This window comes from Sinocyclocheilus anshuiensis, unplaced genomic scaffold (genome assembly GCF_001515605.1).
Source record: "Sinocyclocheilus anshuiensis isolate Anshui unplaced genomic scaffold, SAMN03320099.WGS_v1.1 scaffold78, whole genome shotgun sequence".
Classification (NCBI taxonomy): Eukaryota; Metazoa; Chordata; class Actinopteri; order Cypriniformes; family Cyprinidae; genus Sinocyclocheilus; species Sinocyclocheilus anshuiensis.
Genome location: NW_015544250.1, coordinates 2,880,027 through 2,894,297, shown reverse-complemented (window position 1 = coordinate 2,894,297; position 14,271 = coordinate 2,880,027). Strand labels below are relative to the sequence as shown.

The 14,271-nt window shown below is 37.9% G+C and overlaps 1 protein-coding gene and 2 pseudogenes across 1 annotated transcript; 2 read left to right on the top strand and 1 right to left on the bottom strand.

Moving 5' to 3' along the window:
* The window catches only part of LOC107697838 (melanocyte protein PMEL-like), a 6,982-nt pseudogene extending 3,818 nt beyond the window's left edge, over positions 1-3,164 (top strand).
* Positions 3,165-3,932: 768 nt separating this feature from the next.
* LOC107697948 (tubulin alpha chain-like) lies at positions 3,933-7,030 on the bottom strand. Its single transcript, XM_016498832.1, has 4 exons — positions 6,911-7,030; positions 4,987-5,209; positions 4,747-4,895; positions 3,933-4,667 (listed from the first exon to the last, which is right to left on the bottom strand). Exons 1-4 carry the CDS (start codon positions 6,911-6,913, stop codon positions 3,933-3,935), a joined length of 1,110 nt encoding a protein of 369 aa, XP_016354318.1. The 5' UTR covers positions 6,914-7,030.
* A 5,810-nt stretch (positions 7,031-12,840) lies between these two features.
* LOC107697837 (tubulin alpha chain-like) overlaps positions 12,841-14,271 on the top strand; it is a 7,299-nt pseudogene continuing 5,868 nt past the window's right edge.

Genomic DNA, 14,271 nt, shown 5'->3' with positions numbered 1-14,271 from the left:
CCACATGTGAAGCCCCCGGGCTGGACTCCACTTCGTCCATGGTGAAAGCCGATCTGGCGATCTACAGCGCGAAGTTGATGTATTCCCTCAGCGACCAGCACGGATCAGCTCTCATGACGAAGCGGATATCGTCCTCTTTTGGAAGGCCAACCAAAGTAGTTTCACTTTCACAATGAAACACAGTGCCGTCACGACATGGTGGCAGCGGCAACAACAATACTACAGCGAGAATAAAAGTTACGCCTTCTTTCTTTGCGTGAACATTTGGGCGGCGTTATGCAAATCTTCCCACATCGTGATGTAGACATGTGGGGGCGTGTTAGAACGAGCCGTTTTAGGTAGGCGTGGTTGACTCTTAACTTTTATAAAGAATATCTCTTTGGATTTGAGACTTTAGTCTTTGCAACTTTACAGATCTTCTTTGTGCACCAAGAGCTTGTAACACTCCAAAGAGAAAGGAAAAATTGAAATCGCATCATATGACCCCTTTAAACTACGGTTAGTGTAGCAAAACCATGGTTAATTTGTGGTTACAATGGTTTAACAATAGTAACCATGGTTTTTTGGTTTTATTTGTGTTAAAAGCATGGTTAATTTTCGTAAGGGAATTTAGTTCACAAACAACTTACAGTCATGCATACCCTAAATAATATACGTTACATTTACAATAAACATTACTAATATCCAGCATTAGTCACTTGATTTTCGCGCCATCAGGCAAATCCTTCGTTCGGTTGTTTATTGCAAACGGATCACGTTAATTCGCTAAAGAATCGAAAAGTCCACTGCGATTTGTGAACCGTTTCAACAGGTTCATCAGAATCGGTTCAAAATAATTATTTATTCATTCGTTCACATGAATCCCCACATGAAAAAATACTATAGTAATTTATAGTAAATACTGTAGTGTTTTTGAAACGTACTATAGGCTAGTAAAGTGTATTATACTGTATATTATAGTATTTACAACACTTTTTAATGAATGCTACAGCATACTGTAGTATTAACTATCGTGAACAGATAAACTGTAATAAATACTGTAGTATACTTTTACTACAGTAAACTGTAGTGTATTTTAGTATAATATACCCTAAAGTTGTAGAAAACGTAGTACAGTATTGGGAAAAGTAATTTGTTTATATTACTATAGTTGTTATATTACCACAGCAACTATAGAATTACCACAACAAATTAATTCAAGTATTTTAGTATAGTATGGTTCAAAAACACTATAGTATTTACTATAAATTATTATAGTATTATTTCATTTGGGGGACGTCTCGGATTCGGAGCGATTTCTTCATTTCGAAATAACGATGAACGATTTAGGCTAATTTATTAAATGTAGTGGAGTAAAAGTAAAATATTATTCTTTAAAAGTTATTTTAAAATATTTGCTAAAAGTTTACATCAAAAATTCTCTCTACTGTCCACTGACTCACTCCCATTTATTTGGCTATGCTTGTGTGAAATATTAGAGAGCATGACATAGAAAACAATCAGTGCTAATTCCAACCAGAGTAGAAGTCAAAGTACTTATAATTGACTTCATTATTCAACAGATCATGCTACCAGTCAGTCTTCAGCTCCCATTCAGAAATCCACACCTGCATCTACAATGAAAACTATTCCACCCGCACCTACAAATGGATTTCAAACAGGATCCAGTCTTGAGAAGGTCTTTGATTTTAGATCTGCATCTGAGCTGTCTGAAGCATTGAATACGGCCACAAAGACAACACTGGAGGCAACTGGTGAGTTGCAGTTAAAAATATTTTGAATTTTAGTTAATATAATTAATATAAATGATATATTATGTAAATAAATGTACTTAATAATGCTAATAATATATAATCCAAAATAATATATTAATATCAAAATTTCCAAAACACCAGCCTCTGACATGGAGGTGATGATGGAGGAAGACTACATTGAAAGCCAGGCTCATGTATCAATAATAAAGCGCCAGGCTCCAAACACAAATGACTGTGTGATTTACCGCTATGGATCCTTCTCAACTGAAATTGAGATTATTGGTGAGATTCCTCCCTTGAACAGCAGTGTATTTTTATATTTTGTAATATAGACCTTCGTTGAAGAGTAATCTACATTTGTATCCTCAGAGGGCATTGAGAGTGTGCAGATCGTCCAGGTGACTGACTGTAGCTGATGATTTTCTGCTAACACAGATGGAGCAGAATGCTGTTGATTTCACTGTTTCCTGCCAAGAAAGGCAGAAACATGTAGCTGGAATCACAAAATACAGCCTGACGGAGAATTCACAACCTTAATCTCCTCTTTCCAGCCTCCCCACTGAAGTGTGCACTGTAGTATCGGATGCAGACTGCCATATGCCAGTTACCACCATCTGCATTGCTGTGAGCCCCTCCTCAGACTGTCAACTCATCCTTCGACACTTCTTCAATGACTCTGGGATCTTCTGTATCAATGTGTCCATGATGAATGATGTCAGTCTGGCTGCCACAAATGCCAGGGTTAATATTAACATAGGTGAGTTCATTTATTTACTATTGAAACATATAGCATGGTGCTCCAAAATGAGAGCAGTGCTGTTAATTCATCTTACATGTTTCTATTTCTGTGCAAAATTTAGCAGGTTCCAGGTTGACATCTGCAGGTGCCGCTGCCCTATTGTTGGGCATCCTGACCGTCGTATCAGCAATGGGTGCTGTGGTTTTTGCATATAAGTAAGTCATTCCAACACAGCGTAATATCCATGCAGTGATTTTGGCTGGCATGAATTATTCATGAATTATTATGAATTTTTCAACCTGCTCCTCTAGATTTCCTAAAGCTTAATCAGTAAGCAAATTAGAGTGAACATTAACTGGTAAAACTGCACTGACTGGCCTTGTTTTTCCACCTTTCTAGACGTCTTAAAGGGTATCAAAGGCTGACTGAGGATCTCGCTACGTGCCAATCCAAAGACACTAGCGTGAGCTCAATGCCAGTGCCCTTCTGGAGCCTGATGAATCAGCAGAGAGTGGATCAGAAAAAAGGAGTGGTGTGAATTTTGTTGAAAATTCTAATTTAAAGTAATGTTACATAAGCACTATTTTGAATAGCGTAAAAGCATTTAAAACTTTTTTTACCATTTTAATTTTTTTTTAATTAGATTTTGTATTCTTTTACACACATATTTGACCCCAAATCCTTTTTCTACAAAGGCATGTTTTTCATTACATTAAATTTAATGCTTTGAATTCGAATTTAAAGAGAAAATTTATGCCAACAAGCATTTTTAAAGCAATTGAATAAAATATCACAAAAGCTGCTATTACTTTCTGGCCTTTTTATTATCTGGCATTGGTGTCAGATCTTCTGGATTATAAAAAAAAATCTATCTAATTAAGGCTTTTTACTACAAGACCTTTTGATACCATGACCTGCTTTCCTTAATTTGTGCAAACATACCACAGCTGTAACTCACTTGCACCTCCCTAAAACCCTAGAATGGACTTAATACCGACTGCTGAGTGACTACTAATCTACTTTTCCTTCAGCCGAAGTGGTTGGAAGCCAAACCTGTCAAAGGCCATAAGTTGAGCCGTGGAAACTAGTTAGTAAGCAGATTACTTCTCTTGAATGCCTGGAATGTCTTAAAACAGACAGCTTATGTTAACATCCGCAAGAACAATTTTTAAAGAAATGTGCACAGACAGATTTTTTTAACTTTACCACCAATTTATTCAGTCAAAATTTGGCAAGCAAATTCCACAAATCATATTCATACTGGCCATTACAATATAACAACTAATCAAGAATGTGTCTCTAATATTTAGGAGTAGACTTTACACTTGATACCTCAAGTATATCGTGTGTAAATTACCGGTCTACTGTTTTCAATTTTAGACATTTAGTGAACATTTTAATACTCTTCGCCCTCCTCTTCTCCCTCCCCCTCAACAGAATCAAGCCAGATCACCACCTGGAACCACAGTGGGAGGCTGGTAGTTGATGCCAACCTTGAAACCAGTGGGACACCAGTCCACAAACTGGATGGTGCGCTTGGTCTTGATGGTGGCAATTGCGGCGTTCACATCTTTGGGCACCACGTCACCACGGTACAACAGGCAGCAAGCCATGTACTTGCCGTGACGCGGGTCGCATTTCACCATCTGATTAGCTGGCTCGAAGCAAGCATTAGTGATTTCAGACACAGAGAGCTGCTCATGGTAAGCCTTCTCTGCGGAGATCACTGGGGCATAGGTAGCCAATGGGAAGTGGATACGAGGATAGGGCACCAAGTTGGTCTGGAACTCGGTAAGATCGACATTGAGGGCACCATCAAACCTGAGGGAAGCTGTGATGGAGGACACAATCTGACTGATCAGCCTGTTGAGGTTGGTGTAAGTAGGACGCTCAATGTCAAGGTTCCTACGGCAAATATCGTAAATGGCCTCATTGTCTACCATGAAGGCGCAGTCAGAGTGCTCTAGGGTGGTGTGGGTGGTCAGGATGGCGTTGTAAGGCTCTACAACAGCGGTGGAGACCTGAGGAGCAGGGTAGATGGAGAACTCCAGCTTAGACTTCTTGCCATAGTCGACAGACAGACGCTCCATCAGCAGAGAGGTGAAACCAGAACCGGTTCCACCACCAAAGCTGTGGAACACCAGGAAACCCTGGAGGCCTGTGCACTGGTCAGCCTGAAAAGAAACAGTATGGTAATTAACTCAATACAGTATATCATTAATTTTGTTTGTTTGTTCATTTGCAACTACCTACCAGTTTGCGAATCCTGTCCAGCACCAGGTCAATGATTTCTTTTCCAATAGTGTAGTGACCACGGGCGTAGTTATTGGCAGCATCTTCCTTTCCTGTGATGAGCTGCTCAGGGTGGAACAGCTGACGGTATGTCCCAGTGCGCACCTCATCTGGACAGACAGGTCAAGAAGAAATGTTTAACAAACGGAGCACTTTGACACACACAATTATCATAACTTAAATCAAGTCCCATTCTCTTACCAATGACAGTGGGCTCCAGGTCTACAAACACAGCCCTGGGGACGTGCTTTCCAGCTCCAGTCTCACTGAAGAAGGTGTTGAAGGAATCATCACCTCCTCCAATGGTCTTGTCGCTGGGCATCTGCCCATCCGGCTGGATGCCATGCTCAAGACAATACAGTTCCCAGCAGGCATTGCCAATCTGGACTCCAGCTTGACCAACGTGGATAGAGATGCACTCACGCTGTGGAAAGGAATGGTAAATAATTCAATTAAAATGCCACAAATCTTTTTATTAGGTTGTTGGCTCTCAAGACATATAAAAGGCTTCTTTTGCACCATCATTCTGTTGACATTTGCATTTTATGACATTTTACATTTGGTTAATATTTTGGGTACAACAATACACTTGACTGACATTGCATCATGTACCAAAAAACGTCTAAAAGTCTTTCTTTGAGATCATAAATGCACTGTAAACACCTGCTAAAGAACAGACATGCAAGACGTGAACTGGCATAATAAAGACTTAGTAGGTTACCAAAAAAGAAGAACAAAGAAAGCATTTAGTTCTCTTTATTCAAAGGGAATGAGGCAGCAGAATGGGAACAAGGCAGATATGCCCCACCCACATAGAACAGGCTTGCCAGACCGTGCCTGACTAGGCGTTGAAAGAGAACAATAAAAATGTCGACAGAAATCCACCTTTTCCCATTTATGTCATCTCAACGGTCTACATAAGAGTATGGATTTCAATAAAGGAACAGCATTTATTTTAAGAAGGTTTTTAGAAGCAGAAACTGAATTTTCTCAAGGGCTGTAACCACTATTTGAAGGGAATCCAGAACATTGCTTGATGAATATGGGATTTTAAATTTTTTTATATTTGGTCACCACTAATCTTAAATATTTAGTTGCATTGTTGAATTTCCCTAAAGACAGCATGATAAAAAAGAAATTGAATAAAAGCAAATTCAGCAACATAATGAAATGCATTAAAGCATTTAATGTAACATTTCAGTGGAAGCAATAACAGCTGTGGAACAGAACAGGAACAGAAATACAGTCCTCTGCTGCACAGGCCAGACATGAGCTTCTGCAGACAGCTGCAGTCCCCACCCAGTTTACTCCTCATGCAGATGGGAGGAGGGGTGGATGCAAATTTTAAGAAAATTCTGTCAATCTCTGACGACAAAGAGCTTGCGACAAAAAATAAATTAATAAATAATAATAATAAAATAAAATCATTCAATTTGTGCATTTTTGTTAAGATATTAAGTTCCATTTATTAACAATAATACATTGTGATTTTAATTGTGCTGCAATTGAATATATAATAATTTAGATAGAGATAATGCATACTATTTTGGCTATAATTTCAATGCACATCAAAAAAAATGTCATAATGTAAGGTGGTTTTGGAGATGCACCCTCAAAACAGGTGTACTACTAAATGCAATTTATGTTAAATGTTTCACTATTTAATAATGTGCATCGTAAAATGATCATGTTATTTATAAAAGCATTTGACAAACAACGCGTAACTGCTAACATATTCTGAGGGCACCGTTATCATAATGAATGAATGGATTGATGGATGGATGGATGAATGAATGTAATCCTGTAGGCGTTTGCAAAGGCATTTATAAACTAAATGTATGTGCGACGAATAATATTTTAAAAATGGCCTTCTTTGCATTACCTCACTAAAGATTATTTGTAACAAAATAAAAATAAATAAATATTTCGCGGCGTTACGTAGTAGCAATGTTGCGAGCTTTGCCTCCATTTTAAGCAAAGGGCGCGCGCTGAATGGCAAAGAAAAGCCGCTCGAGCTGCTTTAAAAAAAACAAAACAACAGACGAGGATTAAACGTCATGCACATTTATGACCGAAACCCTTTGGCGCGTCGTTATTTGAAAGGAAAAAAAATAATTCTACTCACCATTGTTCTGGAGGGGATGGAGCGATGAGGTGAATATTATCAGGCAGGGAATTTCTTTATTGTTGGGAGGATACTGTGAGTACACTGTCCAAGATTGAGGCAGTGAGTGGAGGATGAAGGGGAGGAGCTAGAGTGAACGTGATGTCGAAACGAGGAAGGTAGATTAACGCAGCACGGTAATGACCGATATAAATCAGTGCAATGCACATCTGATAATTCTTAACTGACATTTGTCGTTTTGGTATTCATCCCAGAATGTGATGGAGATTGAAACTTGTTATCATCCTTTAGGTTTATACACGTTTCCTTTCACGCAAGCAATCAAAACACAACATCCTCCTGGGACCCAGGCATAGATTTTTTTCCCTCTCCTCTGTAGGGGACATTATATTTGAGTGAATTTCTCATGTCTGGATGTCCTGTACAGAGCACATTCAGGGCTTTTTAGAGATATCAAATGTTTGGAGGTTTGTTCATAAACACTCCCTCTCCTTGGTCTTTAAAAATGACTGATAGTGATAGAATGGGCAAATTTAGCACTCTTAGGGAAATATGATAATCTTTTGTAGTTATCATTTAAATCTGACCAACTTCAAATTGTTTGTCGTAAATAAACATCTCAGAAAAATGTTATAGGGTTTCAAATCAGAATATGACTTTTTGTTACGAAACAGGGCATCATTTTGATACGTGTCTTCTGTAGAGGACACCAGGACAAACATCATGTTAATCAGGCATTTTGGGGAAACAAGAAGTCAATACAATAGTGAAAGAAATTATAGATCAATATTCCTATGAAATATGAGATATTCTTATGAAAATGTTGCAATGTTATTACTCCCATTATTACGCTTCTTTATTTTATTATGGTTTGCCCCAAGAACACATATTTATGCAAATTAGATGCAATGTATAGATACATTGTACAATATGGGAATACCAATTTATGAACATTTTATGCACATATTGAATAAAGTAAAATAGTATATCAAATCATTCTGTTATCATTTTCATAACATAGTTGAGAATCATCTTTGTACAAAATTTGGTTAAAAATAGCCTGAAACCTAAAAACTGATTGGTGAATGAAAAAATTAAACATTGTTTTTGCCTATACATGCCTTTTTTTATAACTTAGTACTGGTGTCTTCTACAAAGGACATAAAATAAAATATTAATAAAATATATTTTTCAAAAATGTTTTTTCTCCATTTGTTTCTCCAAATGTATCTTATTTGGTTCTTCGTTCACTTTAATAATTTGAATAATCATTTAATTTGATAGCAGAATGTAAGATTCATGTTTCAAATCACGCTTATGGCATTTTTACACAGTGGAGCTAAGGCTGCTCTGTGCCTGCTCAAAATTGTAAATGTAAATGTTTACTTTAATGTTTAGAGTAAATGCATGTATGCCACCTCTGAGCAGCATGCCACCTTTCCAGAGTAAGTTAAGCATTAGAGGTGCTGAATGGAAAAATATCACAGGCATATCCCAATAATACTGTAGGAAATACACTTACATTTCCTAACAACTGCATTAATTTAACCTTTTAAATCTATCCAAAGTGTTATTGAACATGTAATCAATGATGATATGAAACCATCATGAGGTTTTCTGTAGTTTACTGTAGATATATTGTAAATGATATGGTAAAATGGAGTCATTTACTATCTGCTACTGTATTGCATAGCCTGTGACTGATCAAGTCATATTAAGGACATAAGAATAGCTGAGGTCAAATTTGTGACTAATACTGAATAATTTTAATAGCTTGAGACACCAGCACAAAGTAAGACCGGTTTTAGCTGTTATTGTCAGCAGGGACACATGAAGCACACTTTTAGGTTACCTGACTCTTTTTTTTTTTTTTACAGTACTGAGTTTGTGAACATTGAGCTTTAAAGTATAAAATATCTGAATGTTGATACAATAGGTGCTATCAGACTGGACCTAGTGTTGCATGGTACCATGAACCCTCCCACTGTCCTGCTCGCAGTCTCTCCTCCCTCTGTGTCCTAGATTTTGTTGAAATGATGTCATTGTATTTGTCACGTGAATGACTTGACTCTTTTTTCCTGCTCTGTCAGTGTCAGTGAGCTGTTCGCATCTCTGTCTTGGTTTCTGCAAAACAGGAAGTCTGTTTGTGTGTGTTTAAACATACCCATGGCTGCACATCCCTAATTGCAGGGTCTGGACATCTGAGCACAACGATCGGTTTGAGCCTCCTACTCACTTGCCCAACTCAGCTATCTCTGGTATTTCAGGCAGTTTGTTGAGTCTTTCAGACTCTTGTTTCCTTTAGTTAATTGTTTAAATAAATATGACGGTATAACCCTTATCAGTAAATATAACCGCACTTTCATTTAATCACATATTGTTTATCCAATCACAAGTGTGCTTGCTTGCAACATAGCAAAAATCTCAAATCATTCAAGTTTGGCATTCCATGGGAAGTGCCTTATTGGCTGGAATACTGTAGGGAATTTTCACAGCTGCTGCTATGAGAATAGAATGGGAAAGATGGGTCTGTGTGCAGTTGCCAGTGGTGAGCGAACTTTAAACATAAACCACACAACCTATTTGGTATTCTGCCATTGACTGGGTGTACTTAATGTCAGTCTGTAACCCATATTAAATGAGTAATGGACTTTACTTTTACATCAGCTAAATGCTTGCAGTGAATATAAGAAGCCTCTATTTTTTATATCGTTTTTTATGATAACAGCTGTTGCTTCTTTTTGTAAATCAACTATTGTAATCTGGATCTGAACATTTGTTTTCCTTTAGTCTTTTCAAGATGGTTATTATAAATAATGCAGCAACTTTAGCATCCTAGCTTACTGTATGTTCACTGATACAGTATTCTATATTTACACATAAAAAAAATCATACACTGATATAAATAACAATAATCTGTCTAATGCATTTATTTAAACTCTATTGTTCAGATATCAAAATATCTCCAGATAACATCTGGAAGTAGTTAAGGCTCTGAATAGAAATAAAAAAAGATAATCATAGTATGTCCTTCAGTATTTGCACATCACTTTGCATATCATTATTTTCTTATATCTTGTTCTCTTCCTGCTATGTCCCTGCAGGATAGCTGTAGTCCATTTTAGGCCTGCACCATTGACAATATTGATTTTTGGTCCTGGCCTTAATGGGTTGTGCACTGCAGTGTGCAGAATCAGAGATTATGCTGAAAAAGCAACAGCGATCTATACAGAGCAGCTGATTGATCTGGCATTAGGACTTGTCTACAAAAGTGCAAAATGAAAGGACTAAACATGGAAGGACGTTACAAATATGTATCAAATACAGGCATAACCATTATTAATGAACAATTTAAAAGAATACCAACAGAAGCAGTTATATACATAGAAATTGTTCATATAATTTAACTACAGTGAATTCCTATAAGGTATATGAAAGCATTATTATTCTAAACATGTCCGAGGAGCTATGAGACCTGTCTTCACTGCTGAACTGTTGTTAGCAACCAGCCTATAAACAGTAAAATGAACACTCATGCATAAAAACAAGGAAAGGGAAGAGAAAGTGAGAAGATGGGGGAAAGGACATTTAAGAATGGACTGGTTTTAACCATAGGCTAAAGTAAGAATTTTGCATTAATCAGTTGCAATATAATATTTTAAATGCAAGCCTATATATATATATATATATATATATATCCTTATAATATTGCATTTTATTGTATTTATACTAACAGAACTCTCAGTTTCAGTGCCTGTGATGAAGACAATAACCGAAATATCCACTTGCATTTAAAGGGGTCATATGATGCGATTTCAATTTTTCCTTTCTCTTTGGAGTGTTACAAGCTCTTGGTGCATAAAGAAGATCTGTAATGTAGCAAAGACTGAAGTCTCAAATCCAAAGAGATATTCTTTATAAAAGTTAAGAGTCAGCCACGCCTACTTAAAACGGCTCATTCTAACACGCCCCCACATATCTACGGCACTATGTGGGAAGATTTGCATAACGCATCTCAAATGTTCACGCAAAGAAAGAAGGCGTAACTTTTATTCTCGCTGTAGTATTGTTGCTGCCGCCATGTCGTGAAGGCGCTGTGTGTTTCGTTGTGAAAGCAAAACTACTTTGTTTGGCCTTCCAAAAGAGGACGATATCGCTTCGTCATGCCTGGAGCTGATCCGTGCTGGTCGCTGAGGAAATACTACAACTTCGCGCTGTGGATCACCGGATCGGCTTTCACCGTGGACGAAGCGGAGTCCAGCCCGGGGTCGTGGTTGCCGCCGGCATCTCAATATGGTAAGGGACGTAACATTTCCGTCACACGCTTGAGGTATTCGGCCAATCACAACGCACTGGATAGCTGGCCAATCAGAGCACACCTCGCTTTTTCAGACCGATGAGCTTTGTAAAAATCGACACGTTTCAGAAAGGCGGGGCATAGAGGAGAAACAATAATGTACAGTATGTGGAAAATAATGTGTTTTTTTTTACCTTAAACCACATAAACACATTTCATTACACCAAATACACAAAATAATGTTATTTTTAGCAGCATCATATGACCCCTTTAAGATGCAATACATCTTTTAAAAATGTATTTATTCCTAAGATAGATAGATAGATAGATAGATGCTTTGTTGATGATGACAAAATCAGAATGTGGTGTTGGGGTAACTAAATAGGGCCAGATGGAAAAGCTGGTGTTAAAAAGGTTGGGCCTTCCCCTCATTCCCTGCTGGGGCAGCTGCATCCTCCCCCTGAGTGCTGCTATTCAGATTTGGGGTCATGTGATCTATACATAATGGCCGTTAATGTAGGCTTGTGTATTATCTCCAGGATACTAGTCGGTATCTAAGCAACTCCGTTATTCATCTCCTAGCAACGGCTGGAGCCTGGGAGGAGTGTGTGGGGGTTTGGGTGTCCTGGCCTATATTTCCTCAACCTTCTATGCAGGGTCATTTCACCTCATACGTTTATATCTCAACATTTTTTACATTTCAGTAATCATTTAATTCAGTTCAGTTTAATGCAAATGCATTTTTCTGAAAAGGAATAGTGAGGAGATGCTGTTTAACGGCTGCTGATTGTCATGAGCTATTATTTCGAGTTATAGAATGTGTTGCAAAACATTTGTAACCGTGTTGTTTTTGCCTGTAAATCCTTTATATTTTTACACAGTCTTATCTTATTCTGTCACCTCAGCAGATCATGAATAATAGTAATTTCATCCTTGTAGCTCATTTGAAATTGGTTTAAGTACAACTTGGTTAAACTATATACAACAGTCCCTCTCTTAATTCTTTTTCGGAGCACAAAGATAACAGTTTAAAGAACGGGAAAAGAATATGTGACAACTAACTCCAAAATTTACCTCAGGCAAAACTCTTAAAAGGGGCAGACGTTATCAAAGAGAACAGATGGTGAATAGGTAGATCAAGCTACACAAAGATGCTGGTACATACCCTAAAGGTTCAGATGTTATACAATAAAAAACGTAAAAATAAAAAAAACCTGATGCATGGTTATATTAATACAACCAATTTTGGGTCATTAAAAGGATGTAATAGGATGTTGAGGGAGAACAACCAAACTTATATCAAATTAGATTTTCACACTTTCTCCTTTCTATCAGCTGACTAAAGCAGCATTCTAAAGATTTGATAGTTGATTTTGAACAAAATCTTTGATTCCTGAACAATTAAGTATTGGAATAAAACGTTTTTCCAGTATGATTCAGTGTTTCAGATCTATTGGGTGAGGTTCTGGGAGGTGTCTAACTAACCCTAATCTTCCTGACAACCAATAGAAATTAGTCTAGCCCTTCGAACTGGGCAGATTTAATCGCGTCTGGCCAATCAAAGGTAAGAAACGTGGTCGCCTGGGCAACACTCATATATAAAGTGAGGTCAGTCTGTTATAACGTTATTCTTCTTACATCGACCCCTTAGTTGTCGAGCTGTAAGATCTCTCCGTTTAGAATCTTTTCTCGCCCGGCCCAGGAACACTTACAGGAACAATGGTGAGCACAGCTTCATATACTTAATATTGATTACTTATTGAAATAACCATTTTTATTGGACTTATTGACTAGCATTTAACGTAAATAATACCTTTAAAGAAACGATTTAGTATACGTATTTAAAAAAAAAAAACGCTTTGGTTTTGTAAATGATGTGTTTTAAATCCTTTTTTTTTTTTTTTTAATTGTGTATTTAAATGTAGGCTATTTATTTTATACAAATAATGTAGTCACGGATGTGTTTATAACCTAAGAAAGAATATGGAAAAATAAGAGCTTTTGGGAATATGAAGCACGCTAGAACGAAGCGCATAAATAATTTGGGTGTAGCAGGCTCCACTGTCCGGTACGGTGTCATATTGAATCAATGGACCAAAAAAAACATATGAGCGATGCAGCGCCTCCCAAAGGATATGGTCATTTATTTTTTAAATACTTTTTTAAATCAAACGTCCTATCAAGAATATTTTAAAGAACGGTTTATTCGACGGATGATATTCGCGATTAAATGTATTTATTTGCAGAAATCGTATCGCATTTCAGGGCTGTGGGTGAAGCTGTTAAATATTCATGGTGATGTAGGTGCATCACTAACGGGCGGACTGGCCATCTGGACGTTCTGGAGAAGTCCAGTCGGCCTGCTGGTTCATCATCAAAGAAAAAGTGTCAGATCAAGTGACGTTGACGGCCGACAAAAGGGGGCGCAATCTATTTTTGCTTATAAGAAACCGAAACTGACGCGAAGGACGAAGGAGAGTGGGCTCGTGATTGCAAGAGAAAAACGGAGAAGGGTATAACTGCAGCCTGGAGATCTCCAAATGGGGACGGGAACTCCAAAACGGGGTGGGAGCTCCAAAATAGGGCGTGCCTTCCTCTCATTGACAGACAGGCACATGACACCCATGCGCAATTTTTTCCCCCAATCCACTTCAGTGCAAACTCCACCCCACAGCTGATTCTAAAGATTTTATTGGTTGTGTCAATTAAAGTGTTGATTTCCTACACTATAAAGTTTTATTTTGAAATGTAAGTCAATAACAATTGGCTGGAGCCAGAGCCAATGGTGAAAGTCTTTGCGCGAAGAGACCCCGCCCCATTTTGGAGGTTCTGCCCACTTTTGGAGTTCACGCCCAATTTTGGAGATCTCCGGTCTGCAGTTATACCTACTTGGAGAAACGTGAAGATAAAGGCGGTTGGGAGAAGCTAAAAGAAAAAAAGCGAACAGTTACATTAGGTTACCTTTGCTCGCCTCTCTCACTGTACACAGCATGTAGCCTGTAGCACTATAGTAAAACCCCAGGTCCAAGCGTCCACTGCTATTTATCACTCTGCATTGTCTGCC

Excerpts from the sequence above, each read along its gene's own strand:
- LOC107697948 (XM_016498832.1), bottom strand. Across the intron at positions 4,896-4,986 it reads CCTGGAGCCCACTGTCATTG|ATGAGGTGCGCACTGGGACA; the intron begins GTAAGAGAATGG and ends CTGTCTGTCCAG. Across the intron at positions 4,668-4,746 it reads TGGACAGGATTCGCAAACTG|GCTGACCAGTGCACAGGCCT; the intron begins GTAGGTAGTTGC and ends GTTTCTTTTCAG.